This window comes from Carassius carassius, chromosome 7 (assembly GCF_963082965.1).
Source record: "Carassius carassius chromosome 7, fCarCar2.1, whole genome shotgun sequence".
In the NCBI taxonomy this organism is placed as follows: Eukaryota; Metazoa; Chordata; class Actinopteri; order Cypriniformes; family Cyprinidae; genus Carassius; species Carassius carassius.
In genome coordinates, this window is record NC_081761.1 from 2,217,454 (window position 1) to 2,239,076 (window position 21,623).

The window sequence follows — 21,623 nt, forward strand, 5'->3', positions numbered from 1 at the left end:
ATGCTTTCATTATCGTTTGCAAAACTTTATTTTCCTTTGCAAAACTTAAAAATTTTGCATATATGTAGCATTATATTGACTCCATAGAAGCTACGGAAGCTGTTTATGGATTTACAGCAGTAACCACAGATGAAGTTGATTGGGAGCTTTTACAACGTTCTAGTCAAAACAAACATGCACAGGATACTAAATTAAAGTTGATTTAAGATGCTACTGGATTTATCGACGTTTATCAGTGAGCTTTTTTGTTGAATTTAACTTTTGGCGGGAGTGAAAATGAGGCTGATGAAGTATGGCGCCTCCAGTGGATTGTGTTTAATGACTTGGTGCTTGTTCAGCTAAAGAAAAAACATTGCATGATCTAAGGTCGCTCACACATTTCATGTAAATTGGTTACTAAATTAAATTAGTTACTAATTGCATCTTACAGTGTGATTCGATTAATAATTATCAGCTCTAGAACTATTGCGTTATTAATTTCTATATCCCAGATCAACCTCGACGAGTTAAAAAAAAATGCATGAATCCTCTTTTTTTTTTTTTTTTTTTTAAGACTTTAAACATAAAATTGCATGATTATCCTTGAACTGACCAAAAAGGAGGTCTCATTAAAAACCTACGTTTTAACTCCATTAAATCCACTGTTTTATACAGAATTATTCAATAGTCTGCACTGTAGTATTTGTTGAATTACATAACTACTAAATTAGATTAAAGATATGCCTTTACCTTTTTAAGGAAAAATAATTGATTTGATCCACATCCGCTTCAGATGTTGACTTGTAAACTGTAGCTTATGTTGTAATCTCTTGGACTGATTTCAATTTAATCGATGGATCAGGATTCCTTTAAATGTTATTATAGAAATCCCGTAATAGTAATTACTGAGCCCCTCCCCCTTATTTATTAATTTATTTGAAGGGAAGTGACGCATCATCAGCATGGTGGCGCTGTTACTCATTACAGTACTTTATAAGACATAAATGTAGATTATCAAAAGAATCACTTGTGATTTTATACTTTTTGAATTGTAAAAATGTAATGTGGCTTTTTACCTTGGTAAAATGAAATGTGGTACATTGGTACCACTTGACTTGACTTTAATGTTCTTCCAAGTGTACTGTGGTACCGGATGCCCAAAAACGTAAATTTGTGAGCCTCGAGGACTCGAGCAGGTGTAGTTCGACTCCGCCGCCAGGTGGCGCTGTTATCACGAGGTTGTAGTGCTGCTGCTGGAGGCTGGAGGCGGTGTTTTATTGTATGAAAACTGTTTGGGATCAGTTCAGTCATGGCGTCTGGGAAGGCGGTGGATTCCAGCGCTTCCCGCGGATAACCGTGAACGAACCGATTTAACGCGACTCCATCCGCTGCTCTGCGCGCTGCTCCCGTGGAATATCGTTTAACAACACCGTGACGGAGCTATCCGGACGCTAGGAGGATTCATTCAGCAGTAAAGGTGAGATTCTGGGCTGTTTCATTGGCTCGCAGTAAACCGGCGGCTGCGAGCAAAAGTTACTATTAATCTTACGATCACTGGATACATTGTAGCGGTTCTCATGGCTACGCGATTAGATCAATCGCGCCGCCGCTGTTGCCACGCGTCATATCGTTGGATTCTAACGTTACTCCTCAACTCTGAACATCAACGATTTACTACAGTGCTTTTAAACTACTCTACTGTACTTTCACGTTTAGCAAAAATACTATGGTGATACCATGTTTTATTTGATTCTACAAAAGTACCTTTGGATTATATATTGTACAGTGATGCTAGTTTATTTAAATGTCGCTCTGAGGTAGCTCCAAGAATGCATTGACCCTTGTCCAAATACATAGTATTACCATAGTAAATGTTTTATGGTATTATTGGATAACATCAGCCATACAATGGTGTTACCACAGCATGGTCACATTGCTTTATCCTCAGCCTGCTTGTTAACTAATGCAACGCATCACATTGATCTATGGGTATATGAATAGATGGAGCACATGCATAGACATGCTTTTTCTTAATTGCATGAATTTTTTTATGTAATGTATTTTAAGTGGATCTACTGGACAATATGGAATTTCCCTGTCAACTGAATTCTTGATTCGGCTAAACCACACACACACACACACACACACCACACAGTCAACACAGCTTAACCTAGTAACATCTGAGCCTCAGGGATTACTTGAATAACCTACATCTGCTGGTCCACTGTAAACACGCACATTGGCATGGATATATATATATATATATATATGTGTGTGTGTGTGTGTGTGTGTGTGTAGGTGGTTGTGGACAATTAATAGATGGTTAGTCAAAAGAACCTCTTAATGAATAACAGAAAACTTTTCTCGTCATTACACGTCATGCACAGTAAAGTGTGTACTTGTCACTTAAAAGTAATGCTGCATCACCGACTCCTAACTAAAAATAGAAAACTTGATGCATTGTAGCTGTTCATTTACACGACAACATTTTGGGGGCATCAGCAAACATTGGAAATGGGTTTCAAAAGTGCAAGTTTTTGGAAAAATTACTGTTATTGTCTCCATGAAAATGGTGATATCATGTGCAAGCGTGTTACGTGTTCATTCTGTAGAAATTCATATGTGTGCATGCCTTGATGATACTACGGTGGCCCTGTGGTGCACAACACAACTAAAACTCCACAACACTTAGGAATGATTTGGTTGTTTTGTGCTATTTTAGCTGTGTTGCGACTTGTTTCTATTATGTTGCTACTTTCTTCTGTTACCATGTGACTTTATGTTGCGACTTTTGTATCCACTCCGTTGAGGCTTGTTTCTGTTGTGTTGTGCTAATTTTGTTGTGTTGAGGCTTGTTTCCTTTGTGATTTTGTTGTGTTGTCCACTACTTGGCCCTCGTATAATACAGTGCTTTTAGTCATTTAGTTGAATCCATGTGAATGCAAAGACAAACTTGTACTCAAAACAGACAGGCTGTTTTGAGTACAATCATTGTCATGCATGTTAATCCCAATATGAATTTTAAGTATTGCTTTGCAAACATTAGTATTTAGACATTATGATAAGTGTTGGACTGGTTTAGTATGTTTACAAGCACTAGGCGATAGAATGAGTCATCCTCAAAGTCTGCTTCACAGAGTTTCTCTGCCCATCAGCCCCTGAGCCTGCGGTGTTGATCCATGCGCTCAGATGTGTATGTTGAGTCTGTCTCACACTGAAGCCTCTGTTTCACTCCGTGCGCCTCAATGAACACTGGGAACTTTCAGGCAAACAAGTTGAAAGGCAGGTTAACTAGCCGAGCGAGAGTCTGGGAACGAACCCACGCTGCACACATTGTGTTCCTTGTTCGCTGTTTTCTGTGATGGGTGTGTGTGTGTTTGTATAGGATGGAAAAAGAAAGATTGTTTGCGTGAGAGTGTTTAAATAAAGTAACAGTTTGGGAAGCCATCACATACCCTGTTTTACCCTCCATGAGATCATTGACTAGCAGCTTGCTACTGAAATAGGTTTGCACTTTGGTTTTAATGACACATGATAGCTTTTGCTCCAGAAGAACTTCCTGTTTCTTGTCTCAGACGAGTTGTTTATCGGTGTGTGACCTTCCTTTTATGGTTCCTACTTTGTGTAAAACTTTCCCATTTGTGGCCTGCTTGCAGAGGTTTCTGTTTCACTCATTTGTCAGAGTTTACTGTGATGGTTTAGCATGAGACACTTCCTGCTAATGGACAGTTATAGGAAGATGTGCTGCACTGTATCAGGATGCTCTTATATAATAACACTTTAGTGGCCACACTTTTTAAGCATTTTGGCTGTTCTGTTACTCTTCAATGGCATCTGGGAACCTAAAAACTATTTTTTTTTAAACTGGTTTCAAATGTTGTTTTTGCATTTTTTATTATGCCATTATCATCTCCGTATAAACAACCAAAATGCAAATTATTGTGAAGGTTGAAGTCGTGCACATGCATGTTCCATGTTTAGTCTGTAGGGATGTATATGTGTGTATTCAGAGTGACATGGCATGATAATGCAGTGATTTTAGTCGATTCATTTGAGCAGGGATCGTCTGTAGGGCTGCAACAAATGATTATTAAAACGATTAATCGACTTGTTGCTTACACAAATTAATCAGTAGACTTTGATCAATTATTCAGCTTTTGCAGTTCGTTAAAATATAGTTATGCATATTCATTTCATACACGTATAGAGCTGCTTTAAAGTAGAAAATCAAGTTGTAGTTTTTACTGAAACTGATGATGCTTTTTCATGTTTAATACTGTAAAACTGTTTGGTGTTAGCCTATATAAATAAATGTCACGTGACATTCACATCACTCTGCTCTGATGCTTTCTTCACTGCTGTTTTCTTCATATTAGGGCTGTGCAAAAAACAACGCAGACTTGGCCACACTGGTTCAGGTGGAGCGGCATTTACTACACCGCGTAGTTCATGGACAAGCTGCACAAAATCGCTTTCAAAATCTGCAATGAATCATCTGTGATTTTGAAATCGATTTTGTGCCAATTGTCAATGAACTACGGCTCTGTGTAGTAAAGGCCAACCAGTGTTGCCAAGTCTGCGGTAGTTTTTCATCCCTTCGGGTCCTAGTTGCCTGTACGCGAAACTTTTTTAAAAACGTATTTTGGTAAATTTCTGTTATGTAAATTCACTTACAACCTCTGAACAACTAATTGAAAATATAAAAAGATAAAATATCACTTAGTATTGTTTCTTTATATGCTACATTGTATTTCACTGATTGTCCATCTCTCAGTGCAGCTGAAATGAGAAATGCGGTTATGGGAACGTGATCTCTTGTCTTTATGTTTGTCCGATCTCCTTTGGGAAAGATTATGAGGTCTGAGAAAACACAAACGAAGCTCCTCTGAGATGATATGAGCAGAAGCTGGAGTGTGAGAGAGTCTTGGTGCAAAAGAAGCTCTGTCAACCTGTTGAACCAGTAACCGGTGCGCTTCTTGTCAAGTGTGTTTCAAACCAGCGCATGGTTAAAGCGCAAACTTTACCCAACAACAGAGGAGTTTCTTCTGCAAATGGCCTGTTAAAAATGGGTGAACTAAAGATAGCAAGAGGAAGATTAAGGATAATGAAAGTGCATTTGTCATCATGTTTCTGTAAGTGGGTTTTAATGGCTCTGGTTTGAATGCAAATCCAGCTCTTTAGAGGTCTTTGTTCCCTGCCGTTTGTGTTTGGATTGTTCTCGTGATCGGTCTGTCTGTAATTACCGGGCCGCTCCAGTACAGTAGAAGCTTTGCTAATAAAGCCGCAGAGGTTCACTGGTTTATGCATAAATTAGACTCTCAAGTCTCTGTCCTGAACGAGTAGGTTTTGGGTGGGTAATGAAACTTGCAGCCGGGGGGGATTAATGGTCCCCGAGGAGCCGCTTCTCAATTACTCATTCAGTTTAAATGTGTGTAACCAGTAACTTCGGCCTGGGACAGGAAAGAATGGGCCCCTTTATTGCGGTGTTTGTGCTTGTGGACCGGCCCCTGAAGACTTCATGGGAGCCTGTTGGTCTTTCTCTGTCCCGTTCACTCTCTTCATCATCTAGTCCTCTTTGTCACACAAAATGTCACACAGAAGATAGAAGTCAACTCAAGCTCCTGTTACAGTGAACATCTCCCTCGCTCTCTTGTTCTCTCGATGAACAAAGCTTTGTAAATGTCTGCTGAGCTCTATTGATCAGCTCTGACCTCATTAACATCACATCCTCTGGATCTACTCGTATCCTAATGCCACAGATAGACTCGGCGGGTCTTTGGGATGGTGGTTCGTGTAGGTTGAATCAAAAGGGTTTTCTAATGGTGTAGATGTGTAACCCCCCCCATGCCTGTTAATCTGTCCAGACTCGTCTCTCTATCACACATCTAAGTGCTGGTGAGGGATGTGATTCTTTGGTAATCAAATCTGGATCTGAGATTCAGTCAGTGCTGTTTAGTGTTAGAGAGCTGATCAAGCCACTGAGTATTAGTCGTTCAGTCTGTGCAGTCTGTTGCTCTGCAGTCTTTGCCCATTTTCAACTGATTAATATTATTATTTTAGTTTTTTTTTTTATTATTATTTAAAAAAAAAAATCTGAAATCTGAGTAAATTCAACATCAATAGTTTTTCAATGTGTCTTGTATTTTCTTTCTGGCACCGTTTGCTTTCAGCTTTTAATTTTTTTATATTATTGCATTCCTTTGCATTATTTTGCATTACATTGCATTGAATTTTATTTTATTGCATTGCATTTAGTGGCATTTCATTGCATTTTGTTTTGCTTTATTGTACGTTTTATTTTTGCATTGATTTGCATTTTTTATTTTTCTTTATAAGTTTTTATAACATTGCATTGCATTTTTGTTTTGTTTCATTACATTGCACTTTATTTTGCTTTTATTGCATTTTGCTTTATTTTTTGCATTTTGTAAAGTTTTCAGTCTTTCTACTTCAAATTTCATGTAAAGTTCAATGTAACTTGGTGTTACTGGTTTATTTACTTGCAATTTTGGATTAAATCTACGTCAGTTTTTTTTTTTTACTGGCATAATGTTCCTGTCATTTGCATGTATTGATAGAATTGAATCCTGATGCTTTGTTATGCAGCAGTGTCATGTTTGTTTACGTGTGCAGATCCTCATGGCTGTGTGTGTGTGTGTGTGTGTGTGTGTTGTGTAAACAGCAGGAAGCACTACTGTACATGTTCCTGTTATGTTATGTTTGTAGTGTACTTCTGTGGTTCTTGTTGAAGAATTGAAAGTGGTGTCTCCATGGAAACCACTTCAGGTTATCATAGGAGAAGCTTTTCAGTGCTATGAGCAGATAATTGGCCTCTCATCTCTCTTTGATACAAACGCACTGTTTGGAAGTTTGATTATCTGCTGAGGTGTGTGTGTGCGGTTTGGCTCATTTTCCATCTGTGATTCCTGTAGTAACTCATTACATGCAGCTACATGTGTTTTTATCTTGTGTTTTTCATTGGCTGATGCCTAGAGAACAGGCTGGCAGATGAATGATACGGTACTTCTCTCCCAAGCACAAGGGTTGCTGCACTGAATATTGATATTGTTTTTATTCAGGAGTTCAATAAACAAGACGGCTATATCAAGTGACTGACATTTTAGAAACAATATGACCAGATGTTTGCTTTTATTGTGCTTTGTCAAAGAAATAGACGACGAAATGAGTGTAAATGGACTGACAGTGTGATGTAGACAAAATATAAAAAATATTTTATATATATAAATATAATTTTTTTCCCTGTTTATACTCCACATCAATGTCAGAACATTTGCCAAATTGCCGACAAGCAAAGACTAAATCTGCGGTTTATTGTTGCCGTTGATAGATTGATGTTCACTGAAATACTCTATTAAAATTTGATTGTATAACCCTTTATATGAGGGTAAATGACGCTTCCTAACGGAGGAGGCAGCGCTCCAGTTACTTCAAATAGAAGTGCTGTTTACTTTACAGTCAAATATAATTCTGTATAATTTAGACCCTTCAAACATAGTCATTTAAAACAGCATGCTTTTCTCCTTCCCAGATGAAATCTTTTGGAGGACACCTGTAACAGGGTTTAGATGTAAGTGGGCAGATTTCATTAAGTCTCATGTCCTTATAAAGACAGTTCTGGTTTTAGTGTCTTATTTGAAGGAATATCCCATCTTTAATGGACATTTCTGCTTTTTAATGTTTTCAAAACAAGTGGAAGATTAAAATGATTGTCCATTCAACCACGCTATCTTATAATCCAGTCATTATCTTGAAGGTACAGTGTGCGATCTGGTTCTTTAGGGTTAGAAATCCCTGGATTTAATGCCTCTAAACCCTTCCTAATGATTTCCTAAACCCATAAACTCAGATTGTTCAGTGGTGAGAGATGATGGGCCTATTGTTTGACTTTAAGCTGTCACTACAGTATTAAAGACCTTGTTGAGTTCAAGAAAGGTTTTGTAAAAGTATAATAGTTCAGTCACAAACATGTATACAACACACAGTTTCATTGCATTTCATTTTATTACATTTTAAAAAAAATTGTATTGCAGTGCATTTTGCTACACTGAATTGTATTACATTTCTTTTTATTGCATTTTTTACATTGACATGCATACAATTTTAATTCATTGAATTTGATTTTTTTTTATTGCATTGCATTTTGTTGTATTGAATTATATCTAATTATTACATGAAGTTGCATTAAATTGCATAATGTTGTATTACATTGACTTGCAATGCATTTTATTGCACTGGACTTTATTGCATTGCAATGCATTTTAATGCAGTGAATTGCATTGCATGTTATTGCAATGAATATCATTGCAGTTTATCACATTGAAATGCATCACATTTTACTACATTGAATTGCATTTTTTATTGCATTGAATTTTGTTGCATTAAATTACATCTCTTATTACATGAAAGTCCGTTAAATTTAAATAACATAACATTGTATTGCATTGCATTGAAATGCTTTGCATATTGTTGCATTTTATTGCATTGCATTTTTTATTACATTGCATCAATTACAATGCAGAGTTTAAAATGGGATTGAAATCACTAAGTATGTCTACAAAATTTGCCTGACCTGTTGGTGCCAGGTTGATTTGAATAGTTCACTTCTTTACCAATGGTCGTCATTTTTTTGAGCTGGTCATAACTAACATCTGTGTTTATTTGGATAACTAGCAGTCAGGCAGAGTGAGGAGAATGTGAGAATTTGCTATAGCAGCACAAGTTGTTTACTGCAGAAATACACATTTCAGGAATCATAAATCATTCCATGCTCCTTGGCATTTTCCAGGGCAGTGCATGGTTTAAATTCCAGCTGTAAAAAGGGAATCTTTGTAAACGTCTGTAGCGATCACTAGACCAGCTTTAGAGAAAAGTATAGAGTCTGTGTGTTCTGGACCTTGTATAAACGTTTCAATAATTTGTGTTGTCAGGTAGGTTTGCAGCAGTATGGTGGAGCCAGAGGAGCGTCCCTCAGTGGCGGGCCAGAGGCTTGGGGCCCCTGAGAGCATGGGCATCAGTACGCTGGAGCCTGGTCAGCGGCCCCCCACCATGCCCCCCGGAAGACAGGTCTCCATCCGGGTCCAGATGCTGGATGACACTCAGGAAGTCTTTGAGCTCTCGGTAAGGCATTATTTACTTTCTGTTGTTTTTTTTCCTATTGCATTGCAGTACGACATTATATTGCATTGCATTTTGATTTACTTTATTTAAACTATTGCATTTTAAAATCCCACCTTTATTTTATTGCATTCGATTACATTTTATTTTGAATGCATTGCCTTTTGTTTTATTGCATTGTATTTTATTTATTGCATTTACCGTATTTTCCGGATTATAAGTCGCACTTTTTTTCATAGTTTGGCTGGTCCTGCGACTTATAGTCAGGTGCGACTTATTTATCAAAATTAATTTGACATGAACCGAGAGAAATTAACCAAGAGAAAACATTACCATCTCCAGCCACGTGAGGGCGCTCTATGCTGCTCACTGCTCCTGTAGTCTACACTGAGCAACATAGAGCGCCCTCTGGCGGCTGTAGACGGTAACGTTTTCTCTTGGTACTTGGTTCTAAATAAATGCGACTTATAGTCCAGTGTGACTTATTTATGTTTTTTTCCTCGTCATGACCTATTTTTGGGCTGATGCGACTTATACTCAGGTGTGACTTATAGTCCGAAAAATTTGGTAATCCATATAAGACTGGACAGCAGTGGACAATGTAAGGAAATCATGTGACAACAGTGCTGCATACTACTATTTGAATGACTTATTGCATCGTTTGTATTATATTTCTTACGAATTGTAGGCAGGAAGCAAATAATAATAATTATTTTTTGTTTAATTGTGTGAAAAAACTCATAAGTGTTTAGATCTGGCCGTGTACCTCAGCAGGTCAGAAAGAACATGCTTAAGCGTCTGATGCTTTCCACCTCATGTTTAGCCTCTTTTGTGTTCACTTGCCCTCCTGTTTCGTCACTTAAGCTCCCTAGGGAATGTTAATGATGTTGAAAAGCTCAGTCTTGTTCTTCAATGAGAAAATGCCCTCATTGATCGCCACCAAGGGAGCCATAAGCTCCTCAGGCATGTTGCGTAAGTGAAAAAGGAGAAATCCCTCAGAATTCCTGCTTTTTTTGTATCTTCCAGCCACTCAGCAGGCAGATACAACCTGAGCTGAAGGAAAAGCAGCTCATTCTGTTACCGGACTCTTTGTTTCTGGGGTTTGTGAAATGTATATTGGTGGGGTGAGGCACACCCAGCTCTCCGGTGATGCCCTGAGGGCCGGTTATTGACAGTCAGGATCCACCTGATGGTGTTTAATAGCGAGATAAGGCATATAAAAGCACTGAGCTCTTGTTCTATGGCAGTTCCTGTTTTGAAATGCTGTAAGTGTCACTGAATTGATTTTTGGTTTCCTGAGGCGATTCACAATCAGTCTCCATCCAGACATGACAGCTGACGTGTGGAGAAATGGATCACCTCCAGTTTGGTTTCATTTGTTTTCAGTGTGCAGGGATTTTGACCGCTCTTTTGGATTTGTTTGATTTAGGGCTACTTGGTTTTAGCCTGTTGTTGGAATCATTCAGTGAATTAATTAGTTTTTAATTATTGCAGATTGTAGCCTCTACTTCTTTTAGCATTCTTTTCTATTCTATTCTACTCTATAGGTCATTTTAAGATCAGCATCAGTCAATAAACCTCCCGTTAACCATGGCTGTTTAAGTGTTATAACCAGTGTTGGGGAGTAACTAGTTACATGTAACGGCGTTACGTAATTTAATTACAAAATTATTGTAACTGTAATTAGTTACAGTTACTAAGAAAAAATGAGTAATTAAATTACAGTTACTTATGAAATTGTTTCCGATTACAAAGGGGATTACATTTGAATATTTACACACATCCACATACAGATTTAACTGATTTCTTTAACTGAAGCAGAACTCCTGTTCTGGGTTTCATCTGTAAAGATGCTTTTTTGTCTTTTGTTTTTTAATTTTTTTAATCAAGCAGCAGCACGTTGCTCATCAGTCATCACTCAAAAAACTATATAAAGGAAATCATTATTATCTGTTGTAATTTTACAGTAGTAATTTAGCTGAAAAAAAAATTCCTATTTTATTTTATTTTTTTATAGGTTTAGGGGGAGCTACGACAGACAACAACACAACCCTTACGAAAATTAACATTTTAATATTTAACTATAAATCCAGAGAATTTATAAATAAAAATCCATTTGCAAAACAAAAACAAAACAAGGTTATTTTACTTTTATATAGGCTAATAAAAGCATGGTAATTTTTTGTAAGGGAAAAACATGACTCGTGTACAGTATTAGGATTTTTCTATAAAAATATTGTAGTATTGTAGAGTATTGTATTGTAAAGTATAGTTTTGTTCAATCTTGAGTATTAAAGTCATGAGAGAGATGGATAACAGGGCAAAATAAAAAGACTGAAGAGAAAAATAGAAGTGAAGGTGCAGTTCAGGAGAGAACTTTTAATTATTTTTTATGTCCCCAAATTAAAGATTTAAACCTTTTTTATGTCAGGTCCAGGTACTTTTATTATAATTTTAAACATGGTTGTATTATTATTTAGAATGTCTATAGAATTTTTTTTTTGTAAAAAAAAAAAAAAAAAGTTTATTATTATAACGTCAATCCTGGAATCAAGGTCTTTCCATATCTACACCATCAGCTGTTGAAGATCCCATTTGGGTGTTATACATTCATAGCCGATCCGAGGGAAGAATGCTGCTCTTTTCTTCTTTTTCCCAGAAATCTCCTGGAACAGCTGCTTTCCTACTGAGCCACTGAAAGCCACTGCGTTCTCCTCCAGATTTCTAAAGTGAAAGATCCAGATCCTCTCTGGCAAGAATTCAGAAGAAAATGGATGAAAGACTTTATCTGTCCTCTAAAGGCCAGAGGTGTGAATATGAATAAATATGAATCGTAAGCTTGTGGCTTTGAGGGATCAGGAATGGAGGGTTTCATATTTCACACACCTTGAGGTTGTTATTTTTATTGAAATTTTTTTATGAAGAATAAATGAAAATAATAAATCAACATAAACGAATGATCACAACTAGAAATCAACTAATTTTTTCACCAATAACTGGGTTGGACCGCACTGGCCGATAAACCGATTAAGTAACCAATTAAAAACAAACATAACACTCTAAATAAAATGGTTATGAACTTTATATATATATATATATATATATATATATATATATATATATATATATTGTGTGTAAAAACAGTACTGACCCATGAAAATGTACCATATGGATTTTGCAGATAACTGTTTGTTCCCGCATTATCAGTGCCGATAAATCTGCAAAACCGATCAATCTATTGACCTCCAATCAAAATCCACTTATTATAGGTTTAAATTTGGTATTTCTGTTTTTGTATTCCTGTGAAAGCACAATGTATATTTGATGACTTTGGGGGAAATACAGGTTTTGTTATTGAGCGAGACGGCTGGGGCGAAGCACACTTCTTATCAGCTCGTGTCAGTCTAATGACATACAACATGCAATAGAAGCTCCCGCAGTCATGTAGATAAGACAGCCTGATGCTTGAGATGTTTGATCTGTGCTGGGAGGATGTTTTTGGCTGGCCTTCGTTAGTCTCAATGACAGAAGCATGCTGGGATTGAAAAGGCTGATTTCCTGTGGGAACCTACTGAGGGTTTGAACTAATTTCATACTTATCTATCATACTTATCTTGACTAGATTTGACAGTGCTAACTGCTTTAGATCTGGGCTGTTAAAATTTATTAATATTTTTGACTAAAAAAACTGTATAAAATACAGTGTGTGTGTGTATATATATATATATATATATATATATATATATATATATATATATATATATATATATATATATATATATATATATAAGCCAGAAATGTTAGCAAAAGTGAATGAAGTTCGAGTGATCAGACTGTGAAATTCTCTCATCCGTACTGACGACACAACTGTGAGGTTATTCTTTTGAATAAAAAATGAATTCTTTGAATAAGAAATAAGCCTTGACGAAAGGGGCAAGGCGAAGTGAAGCCTCAGAGCTTCTGAAAGGACGTCACTCCAGAAATTCAAATTGAAAGGCAGTGAAGTGAAACATCAGCTATACGCTCGCTGGAGGTAAATAATGCAGGTTCAGATAGCGCAACAATCTGTATATGCAAATGCAGAACTCATTACGGGCACAATGTGAGCCGAGGCCGTGTCTGTGTCATGCAGTGGCTGTGTTTCCTCCAAGGGCTGTAGCTCTTCCTGTTGAAGCGTCTCAATCTGTGAGAATCTTTTTTTTTTTTTTTATAGAAAAACAATTTATGCTCAGACTCCAGAGCCTCGGTGATAACAGTATAAAACGACCGCGGGATCTATCTATCTATCAATCTAAATCGTCTAGTCAAGATCATTTATTATATAATTTGGTGCTAAATCCTCAGTAAGGCTACAATGCAAAAACATAATGCTTCCTTTTTATGCAAATAATTGCTTCCTTGTATATTTTGGGGTTAAATATGTTGTTCACATCTTTGTGAGATTCTTCCATACATTTAAAAATACCAGATAGCAATGTGTTTCTCTTAAAATGTTGTTTAAAAATACAGACCACCATACTTCTTTTTCTCTTTTTTTTTTGTTGATTTCTAAATGACAGTCTTGCATGGAGAAGCAAACCACAGACTCCAAGCATCCAATAACTTCCCCAAACATCACGACACACCCTCCATTACACAAATACTTGGCATTTCTTTCTTTTTCATCAAACCAGAGAATATAGATACCCGATGAAACTACACATCACCCATGTGAAACGGGTAAAAAGACAGATGCGGTGAACGCTAACCAAAAGAAACTAGCTTACTTTAGACCAACTCAGAAATAGTTGTGCAAGCAGACCGAATGTTTATGTCTCTGTAAAAGCTGCAGTTTAGTTTTACACTTTAATTAAGCCTATTTAGACAATGAGCAGCTGCCGAACGTGGGCTCGTAATTGCAGACTAGCACAAAAATAGAGAATTAAATGAGTTATTCCATATCCAGATGGCTTAAAATATTATAAATGCAGAATAACTATAAATTATTTTCTAGGAAAATAAAAATAGCTTTTTTGCAGTTTAATCTCTGCTGATTTGCTATGTTATATAGCATTTTCAAAGATACTGAATAAAAACCGTGGTGTTTATTTACAAAAAATAAATATTTTTTTTTATAAAATTAAGTCTATATTAAATTAGATTTTAATAAAAATATAATAAAACATTGCATGATTATAAGCTGTTGATTTGTGAATTCTGTGAACTTGGAAACAGGAACTGTGCCAAGACTATTGGGATTTCCTTATTGAGATCCCATCAGACAGGATATCCTGAGTGCTGGAGCGAAGCACTGTGATGATGACTAAAGCTTTAGTCAGTTAGATTTATGTTTTTTTGATCGAAATTAATAATTTTATTAAGCAAGGACACGTTAATATGATCAGAAGTGACAATTAAGACTTGTATAATGTTACAAAAGATTCCATTTGAACTTTCGGTTCATCAGAGAATCCCAAAATATTAAATGTGTCATAGTTTTAGCAAAAAATATTGGGCAGCACAACTGTTTTCAACACTGATAATAATCAGAAATGTTTCTTGAGCAGCAAATCATCATATTATTCTGATTTCTGAAGATCATGTGACACTGAAGACTGGAGCAATGATGCTGAAAATACAGCTGTGCATCACAGAAACTAATTACTTTTTACTATATATTCAAACAGCTATTTTAAAATGTAATGTTTTTCTCATTTTTAGTGTACTTTGATCAAATAAATCCAGTCTTGGTTAGCAGAAGAGACTGCAAACTTAAAATCCCCAAACTTGTGTAAATACTACTGTAAAAGCTTATAATTTACTGTTGAAGAGAAGTCTGATGTTCACTAGAATGGGGTCAGATCTACTGCATCTGCGAGTGATTCTCTGTTTGTGTGGTATCAGGTGTTTCTTGTGTGTGTTCTGACACTGGATGCCTGTGTGATTTGCTGTAGCCAGTAAATGTGGTTGTCACTGTGAGCCTGTAACATCAGATGTACTTTGCCCCTGTCACTTATTCAGATGTGAGATGCTGCGACTGCAGAGGTTTTCTGTCTCTCGCTCACACACACACACACACACACGCACACACACATGCTGTGACAGATGACCGTAAACAATCCATTTTACACGCTCCTGATATTAATGATAATGATATTTAACATAAATTCAACAATGGCGATCTTTTAATATCTACACGAGGCTATAGCATTAAAATGACATACATAGGTTATTGATATTGTATGTGTACTCTCACACTTCATTAGCTTCTTTTTTAGAACACTGCATCATTATCTACATTTACATTGAATCATTTAGCAGACACTTTTATCCAAATCGACTTATAAATGAGAACAATAGAAGCAGTCGGGTCAACAAGAGAACAACAACAGTATACAAGCGCCATGACAAGTCTCAGTTAGTCTAGTACAGAACGCATAGCCAAGATGTTTTTTTTTTGTTTTTTTTTCAAGAGTATGATAGAAAAGAAAAGGTAAGTGCTAGTATTAGTTGGTTAAGTGCTGGGGAAAAAGATGGCACATGGAGGGCACATAAGATTTAACCAATGAGTTTAGGTAAGTTGGTGTCGTGCCAGTGGTCGTCTTGTAGGCAAGCATCAGTACCTTGAATTTGATGCGAGCGGCTACTGGTAGCCAGTGTAACCTGATGAGGAGAGGAGTAACGTGAGCTTTTTTCGGCTCATTGAAGACAACCCTTGCTGCTGCATTCTGGATCAACTGCAGAGACTTGACAGTACATGCAGGAAGGCCCGCCAGGAGAGCATTACAATAGTCCAGTCTGGAGAGAACAAGAGCTTGGACAAGAAGTTGGGTTGCTTGCTCTGACAGGAAGGGTCTAATCTTCCTAATGTTGTATAAGGCAAACCTGCAGGACCGGGTCGTTGTAGCAAAGTGGTCTGTGAAGCTTAACTGATGATCCATCACAACTCCTAGGTTTCTGACTGTCCTAAAATAAATAAATAAGCTAATAAGTTAAGTAAACAGCAACACATTAAACTAAACATTTACATTTCTAGCTACTATTTATTTTTCCTGTAAAAAAATGTACTTCAATGATCTTTCATTTACAACTTCAAAAATAATTTTTTTACAGTGTATTGTTTAAAAGCATGACTGATCCTAATAATACTGTACAGCGCGTCACGCTCCTGTTTAGCTCTGAATGAAGTTGTGTGTAAGCACTAGCCGCTAGCATGAATGAGCCCCCGCTGTGACCCCCTCAAGAGAGAGCGTCGACCCGCGGGACACAACCTCCTCCTTCTCCTAAATCCTCTCCTGAAGATCTCTGGATCTCCTCGAGCGTAGCGTCAATCAAGCTGGTGACAGAGTAAAGGACAGATAATCTCTCATCTGTTTGTCAGCCGTTCATCCTTCATTCCTGACCTTAGCTGACATTGTGAAGAGTGGATCTAACAGATCGAGTGCTGGACAGTTGTTGTTAATTCATCAAACGCTATAAACTCTTCATATAAGTTCAACATCTAGCAAAGATGCTCTACAAACAAGATGATGTCTATCTCAAAGCACACCTTAAGTTTCTCAAATCGTATTACTGAGAGAAATGACAGGGGCTCAATTATTTGCATGTTTTTAAGAATTGTCTTCTGCACATCAAGGCTGAATTTATGTGATCAAAATCCAGTAAAATTTGAGATGTTACAATTTAGAATAGGTGTTTTCTATGTGAATCTCTGTTAAACTGTAATTTATTCCTGTGATGCTCCGCTGTATTTTCAGCATCATTCCTCCAGTCTTCAGTGTCACATGATCTTCAGAAATCAGAATAATATGATGATTGCTGCTTAATAAACATTGCTGATTAGATTAGACATAGTTTATTTGAAATAAATATATATTTTGTAACAAATGTCTTTACTGTCACTTTTGATCAATTTGAAATATACATATATTTATAAAATACTACTGATTTAATTTATAAACTTTTATATGTAAAATAAAGAAGTTAAAAGTGAGTTTAGAACTTAATTAATGCATTAAATAATGTTAACTAATTAAACCTTATTGTAAAGTGTTTTTTACAAGCGATTTACAACAACTTTTTTGAATAATAATACGTTTTAAAATACGTTTTCATTTTATTTGCACCTAAATTTGATCATGCACTTGCTTCAAGAATGAGACTGCAATATATATATATATATATATATATATATATGTCACATGGCCTTATTACACCATATGCATTTTTTAATGGAGCATCATTTCAGAAATAAATATGTCTACTTTGCATTTTTTAAGTTCATTTTTGTTGGGACTGATATTGGGTCAAGAATTTGATATTACGTCTAGTTCATATGTTGCACTGGAAATGGGTGGTTTAGTGCATTGAATTTTGGGTAATGGTATTACAGTGCGTTTTTGATTGCATACACATCTTATCAAATGTAGTATTGGTTTTGCAGTGCATACAAAAAAATCATGTTATAATCTGTATGGCACAGAAATGGTCTTATTGACTTGCCATTTATGGCTTTTATCCATAGGAGAGATGAGAAATAAATGGGATGAGTGGTTGTGTGCTAACTTCTTAGCCATCTGGTTGTTTAAAAGCTATGAAATGTTTGCACTTAAGTACATTTCGCCTGTCGTGGATCATCATAATAGCTAGATAATAGCTATTTTGACACACATTCCCATCTTAATGCAACACCAAACCCTGCCATCTTGTGCACCAAAGCTAGAATAATGCATGTGGCTAATGATGGAAAAGCTGGTTTTTGGGTGGATCATTGATGAATAATGCAGCCGCGTGCTCTCATGAATGTGTTAATCATCTCTGGAAGCGAAGGGAAGCCCGAGGCTTCGGTTGTCGCCGGTTAATCCCCTCAGTATCCCACGATCCCGTCTGCTTCCTGCTCCTCCGATCCGCCGCAATTCCAGCTAACGGGATCATGTTGACACTGGATGGAATGTGCTCAAATCGTGCCGATGTCTTTCTGATTACACGTAATCCTCATGAAGAGTTGGGATTGTTTCAGTGTTTGAAGAGCAGAGTTTTCTTCAGGTGTCTGTGTCAGGTGTGTTATTGCTCAGATATCTACATATAAACAAACTAACCTCATTCTATTCATAATAACGGTGTTGTTATGGTTTCCCCCAAGCGCTTGCGTTATTGCATTTTAATTTGCACATAAAATCAAGACAGCATTGCAAGCAACAAATTACCAGATATTTTTACATAAAGTTGATGTTTTCCAGATCATGCAGTCTTTTAGTATTTGTGACTAGCATAAAACTTTGGTAATATCTATTAAATCTCAATTGCATGTTTGTTTATATCACACAGCTCTCTATCCAACTTTATTCTCTTATGTGACCCAGGAGCACAAAACCTTAAGTCTTAAGTGTCAATTTTTCAAAATTGAGATTTATACATCATCTGAAAGCTGAATAAATAAGCTTTCCATTGATGTATGGTTTGTTATTTGGCTGATGTACAACTATTTGAAAATCAGGAATCTGAGGGTGTACTCACACTAGCCAGTTTGAACCGTGCCCGAGTGCGTTTGACCACCAAAGCGCGGTTCGTTTGACTAGTGTGAGTGCTCCGAACCGTGCCCGGCTCGATTAGCCGGCCCTGGCCCGCTTGGAAGAGGTGGGCCAGAGCACGGTTCAGTTGGACTCGGGCGCGGTTCGCATGCAGTGTGAGCGCTAACCGTGCTGGAGCAAGGAACAGGACGCGTGGCGTCACGGTTTTGCTACGCTCCGAAAGTGCAGCTGCAAAGTCCTTGCTGCACTTCAGCTGGTACCTTGCAAACGTCCTCATAAGAGCAGCACGATTACGTGAAAATTTTCACGCCACTAAGGCGACACATCTGTTTAACAACAGGCTGTGAGAGGGCTGTGGACCACCGTGGACCAAACGACACAAAATTATCCACAAAGAAAACCGAGCGATGGACTCCATTTTGTTCAGAGAGCGCCGCTCTTCCTGTTTATCCCGAAACCGTCGCGCACCATAATGACGTAAGCGTGCTCCGGCACGAATGCTGAAACCCTATGTGAGTGCAGGCCAGAGGGGGAGTGGGGAGGGGGGACAATCGTACTCGGGGCCCGGTTCATGGCAACCGTGCCTAGTGTGAGTACACCCTGAGGGTGCAAAAAAATAAAAATACTGAGAAAATCGAAGACAAATGAAGATCTTAGCAATGCATGTTACTAATAAAAAGTTTTCATATTTATGGTAGGAAATTTATAAAATTTCTTCATGGAACATGATCTTTACTTAATATCGATTTGTTTTTTCTTCTCTCGTTTTCAAGCCCCGTTTCCTTTATTAACAATTTCCCTTTGTTTATATTTAAACTCCGCTCAGCTCTTGCAGCTTCACTCATATCAGTATTTCCTGAGCGTTTGATTCCTGTGCAGTCAAAGGACCAGTGTTTGTGATCTTGTGGTGATTGTGACATGCTGGTAATTGGTGTTTTGCGGCAGTAATCATCGCAGGCTGACCGCAGCGGCTCCACTCCTCTTCGCTGCTTTCATCTTTGATTTAGCACCACAGGAAACATCAAGCCACCTATTAAACGCTGCTGCCGGTCCAGCCCAGATCCTCAAGCCCTTTATTTCTGAGCATGAGCTCGATAAGAGCTTTCTAGGGTGAAAAGTCTTCGGTCTCGATGTCTATAGGATAATTTCTTCCGTTTTATAGGTCGACCAAAAATGAAAATGCGCTGTTAATTTACTCACTCTCAGGCTATCCAAGATATAGGTACATTTTTTCTTTAGAACAGTAAAGATGGTTTTTAGCTGAAACTGTTGTCTTTTGGTGATTCATAAAATGCAAGTCAATGGCTACCAGCACTTTGAGACCCAAAAAAGCAAATAAAGGCAAGACAAAATAAATACCCATGGCTCCTAACAATATATCAAGGTCTTATGAAGCGAAACAACCGGTCTGTGCAAGAAACTGAACATCATTTACAACATTTTAACCTGAAGTCTGATTCTTTTCATTTTCATTTTAAAGAACTGTTTCAAATAACTGATTCGCTCTTTTACACAATCACGCAATGACATAATATAAGCATTTATATTATTAAAACGCTCTATAAAGATATGTTTTAAATGTCTAAAGGATATATAAAGTGAATGCACTAGTCTTCATCAACTCACCTTTTTGCATAAACCTGCTGCTTTTTCAGCTCATTTTCAGTTGGAGTGACTGTCCTGAATTTTCTCCCAATCACAATTTAATTATCTCAATTTTGTCACCGTTTGATTGAGTTTTGAGTGAGTTTTGATTGAGAACTGATTCAGACGCTTCAGTCCGATTTGTTGAACTGGTTCATTCAGTTCACTAAAGAGAACCGGTTCAAAAGAAGGATTCATTCAAGAACTGAACCGTTTGTCTGAGGCACTGGATTACAAGTAATAATATTCTAAATAATGTTCAGTTTCTTGCACAAACTGATTGTTTCGCTTCATAAGACCTCATTATATCCTCAAGCGCCTCGGCTATTAATTTTGTCTTGCCTTTTAAATAGTTTTTTTTTTTTTTACTCTCAAAGTGCTGGCATCCATCGACTTGCATTTTATAAATCCCCAAGGACAAAGATTCATCTAAAAATCTTCTTTTTTGTTCTTTTAAAGAATCTTGGATGGCCTGAGGCTGAGTAGCAAATGTACGTTTTCCGGGGAGTTATTCCTCAAACTTTTTTTCTAGAAGTACGTTTGAAAACGTCCTCCACATAGGAGAGTGTTTCTTTTTGGAAAATGTGACCTCAAGGAACATTTCTAGCCACAAGAATCTGTTCCCACCCAAAGAGACGTGTCTTTAAGTGGTCAGGGCTGGTCATATCATGCCTCTGAATACATTGGGTCCATTCAGTGGTTTTTATTTATGAGCAGGAAATTGCGTCCCCGCTGGATTGGTGTTATCTGTTTGTATGCATGAATGTGTTTGGGTGGTGCTCTGACTTCATTATCATTCTTTCCTCTTAGAAAGAGAGCTGGAGCTTTTGGATAAAGACGTGACATTTGCAGGATAGTTGGTATCTGACTTGGAAATGATGACAATATAAAATTAAAATAGGCTTTTGTATCGTCTTAAAACATGTTCCAGTCTTACTGTGACATGTGTCAGTACTGTGTGACATTTGTGTCTGCTACAGAAACTGAAGGGAAGTTCTTGTGGTGTTGAGGAAGCTCAGACTTCTGCTGTGAGAGTTTACCTGTGTGCGCTCGGCCCGGAGGGAAGGTTATTAATATTCATGTGTAGGGCACATTTCTGCGAGATGCTTCTGGGTGGGTTTGGCGAGTGGTGGGCTCCGGAGGGCTCTTGTCCTCTCAGACGGACACTAATGAGCAGAAATCACTGCTGTATGTCAGACCACGAGGGGAAACAGAAAGCTGCTTGGTGTTAAGCAGTGCGCTGGTCTACTGCTGTCTTCAGCATGATTAGACACTTAACCCAGGAGTGAGTCTGTGCTACCTGTTATAAATTAGTCACGGTCTTATGTTACAGCTAATTTAATTTTATTTGAATTT

General features: G+C 37.4%; 1 protein-coding gene across 1 annotated transcript in view; it reads left to right on the forward strand.

Annotated features, from left to right (window-relative positions):
* The first annotated feature begins 1,089 nt into the window (after window positions 1-1,089).
* Window positions 1,090-21,623, forward strand: part of LOC132143365 (FERM, ARHGEF and pleckstrin domain-containing protein 1-like) — a 77,741-nt gene continuing 57,207 nt past the window's right edge. The window contains exons 1-2 of the mRNA XM_059553521.1: window positions 1,090-1,456; window positions 8,928-9,117. Coding sequence (XP_059409504.1) covers window positions 8,944-9,117 — 174 coding nt within the window. The 5' untranslated portion in view covers window positions 1,090-1,456; window positions 8,928-8,943. The remainder of the gene's footprint in view (window positions 1,457-8,927; window positions 9,118-21,623) is intronic.